At 41.4% G+C, this 12,294-nt stretch overlaps 1 protein-coding gene across 1 annotated transcript in view; it reads left to right on the top strand.

The window, feature by feature from the left end:
- Window positions 1-12,294, top strand: part of LOC149788893 (plexin-A1-like) — a 159,867-nt gene that overhangs the window by 20,842 nt on the left and 126,731 nt on the right. The window contains exon 4 of the mRNA XM_089973565.1: window positions 167-333. Within this exon, the coding sequence (XP_089829691.1) occupies window positions 167-333 (167 nt within the window). The remainder of the gene's footprint in view (window positions 1-166; window positions 334-12,294) is intronic.

Genomic DNA, 12,294 nt, shown 5'->3' with positions numbered 1-12,294 from the left:
TGGGAGGTGATATGACCACAGTAGCAATGCCACTTTTATTGCCACTGTGGCAATATCAGTTTTTCTTGCTTTGATTTTTGATGTCCAATTATCAAATGCTTCTTATCACCAGTGTGCAGTGGACTTCTGTTTTCTTCTGATGGATACATGTCTTATTTTTATTTAGGATCCAAACATCACAGATGTCTCACCTACCACAGGCCCTATGGCAGGGGGAACGATGATAACCATCAGTGGTACAAACTTCCTCATTGGTAACAAAAACATCAAGGTCAATGTTTATGATGGACCCATTAGTAGGAGCTGCACGAATATGAAGATAGCTGGAATTCTGTAAGATAATTAATGCTGTAATATTGACATCATTTATGATAAATGAAAGAAAGTGTTATTACAGGAAGAGAAATATGTTGTTCTACAATGTAGAATTTCTACTCATGTTAAAAAATACAGCAGAGAAAACATACATTTTGAGACCTGATTTGTTTTAGGCCAAAAATTGCTGGTTTCAAAACTGGAGTTTACATCTGGATTTTAGACTCCTGGTCCTTAGATCTAAAGCAGACCAGTCTGAATTGCAAACAGACAGATGAACCTTTGCAAAAATTAGGATATGTTTGAGATTTGGGGGACATGAAAATCATGGGTTCAATAAAAAAAATAAAAACAAGCCCAGGTTTGCCCCTTCTGCACATGCTTAGGCAAAATGGCCAAATTTATTAAAAAGACTATTTTGCACTTGAGCATCTGGGTAAAGGAAAATCACTGGAACAAATGTTTTTGGATGCATTTAGAAGTGTCCCCCAAAATGCATTTCCTATTCCCATTTCAAAATGAAAAGAATCTTATGGGGTCAGTGAGTTAACGGGCAAATTTTAATGACATCACCAAATTTGAATATTACTTGTTTATTTTATCATTTGTGCATTAACTATTGATTGAAAACTTGTAAAGAAAATTTGACATATCAATTAACTTGTACCACATTTACAGATCATGATGTTTTACGCTACCTCTGACTCTATGTCAGCATCATTGGTGATGCACCAGAGTGGGTGGTATTACAGAAATGGACAAAAATATAGTTCTACAATAACCAAATGATGTATACTTTCTACTTGTGTTAAAAAATACAGTGGAAGAAATATTTGTTTTAGACCAGTTCTTTTTTTTAAGGCCAAAAGTTGCCTGTTCAGAAACTGGAGTTTGTGTTAGGATTTTAGACACTTTGGCCTTAGATATTATGATGAAGAAAGGGCTTGAATTTAATTATCATATTAACTGTGTTGTCATTAAGGTTCACTCATGTTGGATACATTTATCCCAAATGCATTCATATATGCTTTAATGTGACAAAAGGAAAATACTGGAGATCAAATTTGAAAATGCTTCATTGAACAAAAATGATAGGGTGACAACCTTGAAAAATCATTGTCAGCTAAAATAACTGTCTTCTTTACAAGGTACAAATGTAAACTGTATGAATATTTACATATAAAATGGGCAAATTCTAAAGCAGGACTTTGAATGGAGATGTTCCTAATATCAGGCCCATCCATTTGTAAGTCCATAAGTCATTAGAATTTTCATCAAGTTTTAGTTATACTGAATCATAAAGAACGAGTTGCTATAGTGTATAAAGTGCTGCAGAGCAGGAAAGACCTTGACAGGATTTTAAAATGACGAAAAAGAGCAGCAGATATACTTTTAGGTAAGGCTTCACCTTCTGAAAATTAAATTCAGCCTATAATTGACAGAAGAACTGATCACAGCAAAGCTGTTTAATATAGAAGGCTATAAATGGAAATGCACCAAATTATTTACAAGGCATGTTTTGGCAGATTAAATCTTGTTATGCATGACACGCTGCAGATGCTGGAAAGCTCTTTCTTCAGAAACCTAAAACATTGCAATTCATGCAGAGCTTAACATTTTCAGGGTTCTTGTCTGGAACAGCTTGCCTTTTAATACAAAACTTGCTGAGTTTCTTTTTAAAGTTAATGTTTAGACTATATGTTTAATAAGAAATCAGTATTCTTTTTAATATCAGTAATACAAAACATGTTGCTATTACATAGCTGGTACTTTTCCTTGTGGAAAATACCATGACATGATGGTGAGAATTCATCCTCGGCAAGGATGCAGAAGATTCAAGAACACTAGATCACCCATGGGACACCCAATAGTTTTCCATGCATGCTATCCTTCATTCTTTTTTTCATCACAGAAATAACATGCTGCTTAAATTAAATGCCATAGACAAATTGTCTTCATTTCATCTCTTATGTATGGAATTACTTCAGATCAAGTATTTTTTCAGTTCGAATTGAGCTCATTTTGAGAGTTGTTAGCATCGTTTCTGGTTACATTTAGGTTATTGCCCCACATGGATATTTGCATAACTATTTAGGTACAGCTGTATTTAGTAAATATCCATATCTTTGTTGAATTTGGTCTGCAGAATCATATTGATTTTGTTTATTGTTAATTACAGTAATGAATCTTCATGTTGCACACTTTCTTTTAATATGACTCATGCCATTTTTTGTTGGATAAGCAAGTTGCACACCAGTTTTTCCCTTTATGGTGCATGTTAGTTATCAAACACCAGTTCACTCTTATAATTAGTATGTTATAGTACTCCTTTTTATTATCATTTTTATGAGCAGTCTTAGCAATCTGTTTTTTGTGTGCTAAATTAGTTGCCAGTTCAAAGATAAGGCTGGTCAATGTCAATTTTAACTTGCCTTCAGTATTATTTGGTGGTTTTATTGCCTTAAGTAAATTTGGGCAGCAGACTCATGTTGAGTCTGTTTATTGTTTTATTACACTAAAGAATTGAAATATTTCACATTTTCTTCCAATGTGCTGTTTTTATCTCAGAAAGGCAGATCGCCCATTAGATTTTCCCTTTATGTTCTGTGCTTAGTTATTGAACACCAATTCATTCTCATCTTAGCATTGCTTTCTTTTTGTATTAAAACATCAGTGATTGTTTTAATTCTCAGATTTAAAACCCAGAAAAGGTGAGTTGTTGTTGTTATCATTTTAGCATAGATTTAGTCCATGCAAATATATTTATATATTGTTATGACTCTAGGTTTTAAACTGTGTAACAGAAAGAAGTCAAATCAACAATTTATGTCTCTAAAATACAAATTGAAAATTAAAAAGACAGTATTGTGAATTAAATCCCAAATAATCCGAAATGTCCTATCGCCTGTCTAAAACTAGAATATTCCGGATTAATTCGAATGGTCTTAAATATCCTGATTAACACAGTGATGCAGTCCCAAATATTTTTGAATGGGTTCACATTAAATCCAAATTTAAGTATACAAGTACATAAGTGAAATAGCACTTTAGTAATTCCAGTGAATAATTTGAAAAAATAATTCCACTTGAATTATATCTTATGTCAACAACACAACTGCAAACTCTTATAATTTATTCCCACAGACTGATATTCTGAGAACATGAATTACTCATTTATTTATTAAATCCATATTTATATACATTTTCACCTTACCTAGTTGTGAATAATATCCAATTAAATATTCCATTCTAATTATAAGCAAGACCAAGCCTAGAATGTTCCAAATTCAAATGCTGTGTAAACATCCTGTTTACAACTTATAATCATGGTCTAATGTTATCTCAGTAAAAACATCCTATTTACAAAACCAATATCTTAAAGTATAACATATATTCTTGGAGAAAGGTTAAGGAATATATATATATATATATATATATATATATATATATATATATATATATATATATATATATATATATATATATATATATATATATATATATATAAGTTTTCGGATAAATCTTCTTAACAGCATTCTCTTTGAGCAGTGGGAATTTTCCTTCTCTGGGTCACTTGGATCTCATTGAAGGATTACCATAGTCTCAGTGAAGAAGACTGGGTTGGTGAACTCCCTCTCGAGGGAGACTAAAAACTTGTGGAGAGTGAGTAGCACCTTCCCATTAGGGAGGAACCACAAGTACCCCGTTCTGTGAGGGCAGAGAGCAAGTCACACCCTCCTGTGAAGGATAAGCTTCACCCTCTCTTTTCCGTTAGGATGAAGAGTCAGTCACACCCTCCCTACAAGAAGTAGCAGCACCCTCTTTCATCCAGAATGACAGAGAGTGAGTTGCACACTGACTCCTTCTTCAGTACCCATTACTCATCCACAGCTCAGTTTAGGTTAGAAGTGAACTGCTGCCCCCTCCCCCACCCTATATGGTAGACAGCAGCTCTCTTCAAGTCCCCAGGGTCCATTTTTGGTGATGGGATTGAACCATCTGGTAAGGGGAGAGCTCAGAATTAAATCTATCAGATATGGGCAAGGCTTTTTTGCTGACCTGAGTTGCCTGACTGGTCTTTCACCAGTCACTGGGCACTAGGAACCAGTTAACATGCATGGAATGGTCACTGGGCTCCTGGGTATCTGTTACCAGTCAGTTGAGCATGTTTGGTTTTGGATAAAGACAGATCTAGACCACCTTCTTTCCAGACTGGTTTCATCTCATTGGGGATTAGGAATTATTGTAAGGATAGCAGACTAGGGAGGGGTTTAAGATCAAGGTATCCACCTTTTTTTCCCTATAATTCCTCAACATTCCTATGGGATATGAGTCCTTCCACTGCAGGAAAATTAATTGTTATTTTCCTTCCTGGCATACAGACATAGTCTTTAGGATCTTGGCCACATGGTATAGAGGTTGATGCTGTGAGCTGTGGACCTCGATTTCCTCATGACCTCATGTCAAAGAGAGAGAGAGAGAGAGAGAGTGACATTAGGGGTTAAGATTCAGATCCCTCTTACCTCCCACACAATTAATGGATATTGGGTTGCATAGTCCTGCCTTTCAGGAACAAGAATGGAATGATGTCTTTTCTGTCCTCATTGTTTCACAGTTTGATACAGAAAAGGTTTGTCCTGCCTTCAGGTCTGCTGCCTGTCTCCCACTCTCTGACATTGAGACCCTTGGTATCTGCATAAAGCTAAATGGATAATTCATGTTCCTGGTCAGTTAAACCTTCCACTTTGGATGCCAAAACAACTTGGTGTGTATTTCCATGGGAACCTGGGCATGCCTCCCAGTTTAAACACTTCTGAAGCTGCTGCCCTGGAAGCAGAGATTATCTTTGGTGAGCTCATCCCCTATTTGTTTCTTGGTCCTTCACATCTGCTTCTTGCCTTTCAAACTGGCCCAAAACACTGGACAACAAATTTTTACAAAAGTCATGTTACTGAAATAAAATTAGTCAATTCTTATCAATTTTTATGTGCTGAACACGAATATGACAGTCAAATTGCAAAATTGGCTCTAGTTTTTTTGTAATCTGCAAGAAATTAATGTTTACATAACGAAATGCATTCCAATAGTAAAAGGTCAACTGTAATAGCCTACCTATAAAAAATCAAGTCATTGACTACATCTTAGATTTCTTCGCCTGTCTCTTGTACAGCTGTTCGGGAGCATCTCTGAGGAGTGTCCAGCAGTAGTCAGCCAGCATTGTAGTGGACCATTTTCCCTGGTATCTTTGTTCCATTGTTGCGATATCTTGATGAAAACGTTCGCCGTGTTCATCACTAACAATACCACAGTTGCTAGGAAAGAAATCCAAATGGGAATGAAGGAAGTGAATCTTTAGAGACATATTGCAGCCAAGTTTCTTATACTTCATCAACATGTCTTCTACTAGTTCCTTATAGTTTTCTGCCCTAACATTTCCGAGGAAGTTTGTAGAAACTAGGCGAAAAGCATTCCATGCTTGTTTCGCGTCACCTTCCAGCAAGTTGTTGAACCGGTCATCTTTGAAAAGCTCTCGAATCTGAGGACCCACAAAAACTCCCTCTTTAATCTTTGCTTCGCTGAGTCGAGGGAATTTTTCATGCAGGTATCGGAATGCTGGCAAAGTCCGGTCAATGGCTTTCACGAAGTTCTTCATCAAACCTAGTTTGATGTGAAGGGGTGGTAGCAAGATTTTCTGAGCCTCAACCAGAGCTGGGTGTTGGATATTCTTCTCTCCAATGGCTACATTCTGCCTGTGAGTCCATTCCTTCCTCATGTAGTGCATTTCCCTTGCTCGGCTATCCCACTCGCATAAGAAACACATGTATTTTGTATATCCTTGCTGCAGTCCCATTAAAAGGGCAACTACCTTCAAATCACCACAGAGGTGCCAGCTGTACTTGTTATACTCAATGGAATTCAGTAGCTGCCTTAAGTTATCGTATGTCTCTTTCATGTGGACAGCATACGCTACTGGAATAGATGGAAGAATGTTTCCATTGTGTAAAAGCACAGCCTTGAGACTCAGTTTCGAAGAGTCCACAAATAGTCTCCATTCTTGTGGGTCATGAGTGATTTTTAAAGCATTCATGAGGCCCTCAATATCGGAACAGAATATCAGATTACTTTCCTTTCTGAAGAAAGGCTCCAATTGCTGGTGGCGCTTTCGATATGCAGTAATTGTGACATCTTCTTCTAGAAGATTCCATTGTTGGAGTCTTGATCCTAGCAATTCTGCCTTGTTCTTTGATAAGTCCAAATCACGAATCAGGTCATTTAGTTCTTCCTGTGTTATTCTGTGTGGGGTTGATGATGCACCACAGTGAAAATCTGGATCACTGCATGCTGATGGACCAGGAGAAGAACAGGTCGACTCACCTTTGTCTTCGTCAGATGAATCAAGAGAATATTCTGCTGGAGGTTCTGGAATAGGAAGTCCCTCACCATGTGGAACTGGTCTCAATGCAGACGGAATGTTTGGGTAGACTATTCTCGACTTCTTTCGCTTCGTTATTCCGCCGGAAAGAGGAGGAACCAAGCAGAAGTAACAGTCATTTAGGTGGTTGCTTGGCTCTCTCCACACCATTGGGACTGCAAACGGCATTGATGACCTTTTGCAATTCAACCACTGTGAAAGCTGTGTTGTACATGTAGCACAGCATATATGCGGAGCCCAAGGCTTGTCTTGGTCACCAACCTTGCATCCGAAGTAAAGATGATATGCCTTCTTCACTTGAGAATTGATACTTTTCTTCTGGTTGGCAAATGTCACTTCCCCACAAATATAGCAAAAATTGTCCGCGGTATTAACACACTTTCGAGGCATTACTGTTCTTTATTGTACGTAAATGGATAAAATAATAAGTTTTATGTAACAGTAGCTTGAACTGTCTCGCACAACGTCTAAAATATTTTAAATGCTGAACCTATCTGATTGGGCTTTATATAGTACACTGCTTACGTCAGCTTCAGCAGCCGCCTGGCATTAGTATAATAGGCCTACACATGTATAGTACACTGCTGACGTCAACTTACTTCAGCAGCCGCATGGCATTAGTATTGCATTGCATCAGAAAATGATGCAATCAACTGTGGATGATGTGAGCATGATGGTATTATGCAATGTTACATCATTATTCCGGATGTTGCTGCAGTCCTACTGGAGAAATTTACACAGTGAAACATAGAAAATGAGGTATATGAATATCTTCAAAACGAGAGCCAATACAAATTTTTCACGGTTATATTCGTGTTCGGCACACCAAAATACTACAGATTAGGGCCTTTTCAAGTCAGTAATGATTTCACTGTTGACCAGTGAAATTGAAATCAGCCAAAGGGTTTATTAGTGAGGTTCTTTAAAGCTATGCAGACTGTATCAAAGCAACAACCCCATCCCATTTGAAAACTCCACTTCATCAGATGAGCCCCAGGAGGAAGCACCACAAAGGCCCAGATAGGGAAGTTTGCATGTCTTTCCCTCTGTCATAAGGACATGGGTGGGTAGCAATAGGGGCCTGCTCCCTCTCCTGCTGAGTGTTAATCTTTGTTCCAGTAGGTTCCACTGGCTAGACCCCATTTCGGAGTCTTTGTCTGGCATAACAGTCAATGACTGGGTCCTTTCTATCATAGAGGTGGTTACCAGTTTCAGGTTTGGGATCACTTTGTCTACTTGGATCTACCATGCTCTTCCTCCAGTTGAATCTGGTGCAATTAAAGGAAGAGGTGCACTCCCTTCATTAGAAGAATGCATTAGAGAGGTTGTTCAGACAAAATGTCACTAGGTATCCTAATTCTTTTATGATGATTCATTGATCCACAGTAGCCAGCTAGAAACCCTAAGATCTGTTTTGCTATTGGTCCATAGTGACCAGGCTGGGTCTCCTACCCGTCCTAGAGAAATTGGAGCTTATTCCATCTGAAGAGTTTGTCTATGTGGTGATGCATTTCCAAACAAACATTATTAGTTTAGTCTGTGTCCCTCAGGTCTGAGTAATCAAGATCCTGCCCTTGTTAGAGGCACTGAGAGCAACAACCAAGTTGTTGGCTCATCCATCTCTCTTTCTGCCATGGACTTGATAATTCTCACAAAATGGTCTCTACACCAATCCATATCAGATTCCCTGTTCCAAGCTTGGGGGACACATTTGTTTGATAGCTAAGCAATAAGCTCCCCTTTTTGCTTTCCCCAGCACTTACGACCAAGTTGTTGGCTCATCCATTTCTCTTTCTGCCAGGGACTTGATAGTTCTCACAAAGAAGTCTCTACACCAATCCATATCCGAGTCCCTGTTCCAAGCTTGGGGGACACGCTTGTTTGAAAGCTAAACAATAAGTTCCCTTTTTTGGTTTCCCCTGCACCCATGCAGAGGACTTGGGCAATGGATGCTTTCGTCCTTATTGTGTGATCATGCTCTTTGATTATGCCTTCCTATCCATCAGGATCCATCCTTATGATACTTCACAAGTAAGGAACTCCACTTATTGGTTCATTTTGATAACACCCCTGTGGCCCCACTGTGGACCATCCCAGGACTTTAGGTAGGGATGTCCTGTTGCAGCACAGGCACTTTTCTCTGCAAAACAGCCTGCATATTCTCCATCTTTTCACTTGTCTCATCTTTTCACTTGGCTCATCTCAAACGATCTATCTGCCAGGACCAGTTTTTGAACTAGTAGCCTAGTCCCTTATTAAATCCAGGAGATGATCCATATCTAAGGTCTGTGATGCCAAGTGGAGAATCCTTAGAGATTGGTACAATATTAAATGTGTCAATTCTACTGTCCTTCTGTGAGTACAGTGACAGATTTCTTCTCCCTTTTGAAGAGAAGTAGTGATCAAGGGTTACTGGGCAGCCCAACACATTCAAATTTGCTATTCACAAGAACATTGGGATGAGAGTCTCACTTAGCAGATCTCTTCAGTTATTTCAAGCTGCCAAGTTTTGCTTGCTAATGTGTAGTCGGAATCTCACTTACATCTTGTGATTTCCGTAATGTGATTTTACTGGTAGTATGACTAAAATACATTTTTAAAGGTCATTGAATGTAAATACCATTTTATTGTTGAAATCTACCATTTTTCAATGTTCAAAGATTTTAAAAATGACAACCCAACTCCCCAGCATTTTGATGCACTCTACCCACACATTACAGAAACCAGTCAGAACCAGTCAACTGGGGAAGGGTTACACCCATGCAATTATCTCTGCAATAATGCATACTACGGTTGACATTGCCGGGGTGGGAGTGGGAGACAAGTGCCCCACTCCTCCAGAAATGCCCCATATGGCTTGCGTCTATGATTGCCTCTCTCAACTATAATCCAGCTCCTGGTCTTTGCGTGTGGCTTAGCTTTGAAGTCTGGCAGACCACGTTTTCCACTAAAAGGAGAAGGGGTGAAGGCGCCAATGGCGCCTTAAAACCACTTGCTTTGGGTAGATGAGACTCTTAAACCCTGGATAATAGCTCATCTAGGAGAAGGAAAACTCCGATTCCAAACCTCTGCTGCCTTGCGGCTATACCCACTCATGGGAAAGGCTAAGGGAGTAAACCCCGACAGAAAATCCGGAGACAGAGTCCCTAAGGCGGTCTGACATTTACTTCAACGTCATTCCGGCAACTCCTGCGATGCCATTGGTGCCAAGCTTTATCAGCATTCATCATTTCCTTGGGCCCACCACTGTGTGGAGAGGGGGATCTGCTGCATGGACAACAGCTGATTCTCCATACCACTCTGCCCAGGCTTCATAGCTCCACTGGAGAGGACACTCCAGCAGTGTCGTAAGGCATTGGCACAACACGAGAAGTAGCAGTTTATTGGTTCTAAGTCAAAGCTTGATTGGTGTAGAGCTTGGCACCAGGGGTTACTTCTGATGGTGGGAGAGATCATCATGTCTCACTGGACAGCTACCACCCGCCTCAAGCTGGGCAGCCCCCAATCAGTAAGGTGCTGCCCGCCATGGCCTGCCTGCATCACTGGGTGCATGGAGCTTAGAGACCATCTCGACAAATGGGCCACAAACTCCGCACCAGAAAGAAATAAAAAGACTCCAGCTCTTTGTTTTGCAACCTGGAACACCAGGACCATGTGTCCTGGATTGACCTCTGACCTACAGCAGATCAACGATGAACGGAAGACTGCCGTCATTGACAGAGAACTCTCCTGACTGAACATTGACATTGCCTGCCTCCAGGAGGCTCAACTGGCTGACAGCAGCACCATCAGGGAAGCCAATTACACATTCTTTTGGCAGGGGAAGCCCTCGGATGAACCTAGGCAGCACAGTGTAGGCTTTCCTGTAAAGAACACGCTAGTCGCCTTCATTGAACCTCCGTCATCAGGTACTGAGAGAGGTACTGAGAGAATTCTTGCCCTCCACCTGTCAACATCCTTAGGTCCGGTCAACTGCTTCAACCCTCTTCTCCACCCACAAGGAGAAAGACAAGTTCTATGAGGCTCTGGATCAGGCAATATCCATTATCCCCAACAATGAAAGCCTCTAGTTACTAGGAGACTTCAATGCTAGAGTGGGAGCTGACCATGAGGCCTGGTCCACCTGTCTCAGCTTTTACAGAAGGGGCAAGATCAATGAGAATGGTCAGCGACTGCTGGAGAGGGACTGCTGGAGAGGTGCTGCTCCCACAGCCTATGTGTGACCAACACTTTCTTCAAATGCAAGGAGATCCACCAGGTGTCATGGAGTCACCCACACCCATGCCACTGGCACCAGCTAGACCTCGTCAACACCAGGCATGCAGAACTGGCCAGTGTCCTCCTCACCCTCAGCTACTACAGTGCCGACTGCGACACGGATCATTCCCTCGTGGCCAGCATGGTGCGAATATTGCCCAAGAAGCTGCACCATGCCAAGAAAAAGGGTCACCCACGCATCAACACATGCTGTACAAGCAACCCAGAGAGAACACAGCAGTTCAGCAGCAAATTGCAAGAAGCTCTCACTAAAATGACACCTGATGACACCATTGACTCCAGGTGGTCCCACCTCCATGACTCTGTGTACAATTCAGCCATCACAGCTTATGGGAAGAGGGAGCAAAAAAATGTCGACTGGTATGAGGCAAACTGGGAGGAGATGGAGCCCGTGACTGAGGCAAAGAGGATAGCCCTCCTGGCATACAAGGCTGCACCTAGCCACAGAACACTACAAGCCCTCAGGACTGCAAGGAACAATGCCCAGAAGACAGCCCGCCACTGTGGCAACACTTGCTGGCTGAACCTTTGCAACAGTATACAGACAGCTGCCGACACCGGGGATGCAAGAGGAATGTATGAGGATATCAAGAAGGTGACGGGCCCCCCCTCCAAGACCGCCCCCTCAAGTCCAAGATGGGCGAAGTCATCACAGACCAGGGAAACAACTGCAGTGATGGGTTGAGCACTGCCCTGGACACCATTCCAGACCTACCTGTCATGGAGGAACTAGACACACAGCCCACCCTGGAAGAGCTCAGAAAAGCCATAGATTGTCTTGCCTGTGGGAAGGCTCCTGGAAGCAATGGCATTCCACCTGAAGTCCTCAAGAGCGGTAAACCAGCACTGCTCCAGCCCCTACACATACTCCTCTGCCTCTGTTGGGAACAGGGATACATCCCACAAGACAGGCATGATGCCAACATCGTCACTTTGTACAAGAACAAAGGAGACCATAGCGATTTCAACAACTACCTGGACATCTCCCTCCTCAACATCATCGGAAAGACTTTCGCCCATGTTGCCTTGGCGTGCTTGCAGATCCTAGCCTCATGCATCTACCCAGAGTCCCAGTGTGGATTTTGAGCCAGCAGATCAACTGTAGACATGATCTTCTCACTATGCCAGCTGCAGGAGAAGTGTTGTGAGCAGCTGATGCCCCTCTACATTGCCTTCATTGACCTGATGAAGGAGTTTGACCTGGTCAGTGTGAGTGGACTCTTCAGACTCCTGCAGAAGATCGCCTGTCCCTCCCACTGCTTGCTGTA

The sequence above is a fragment of the Sinohyriopsis cumingii genome, chromosome 11 (genome assembly GCF_028554795.1).
Source record: "Sinohyriopsis cumingii isolate HCF-2022 chromosome 11, ASM2855479v2, whole genome shotgun sequence".
Taxonomy (NCBI): Eukaryota; Metazoa; Mollusca; class Bivalvia; order Unionida; family Unionidae; genus Sinohyriopsis; species Sinohyriopsis cumingii.
Note: the sequence above shows the minus strand (reverse complement) of the source record. Positions and strands in the feature narration are given on the sequence as shown.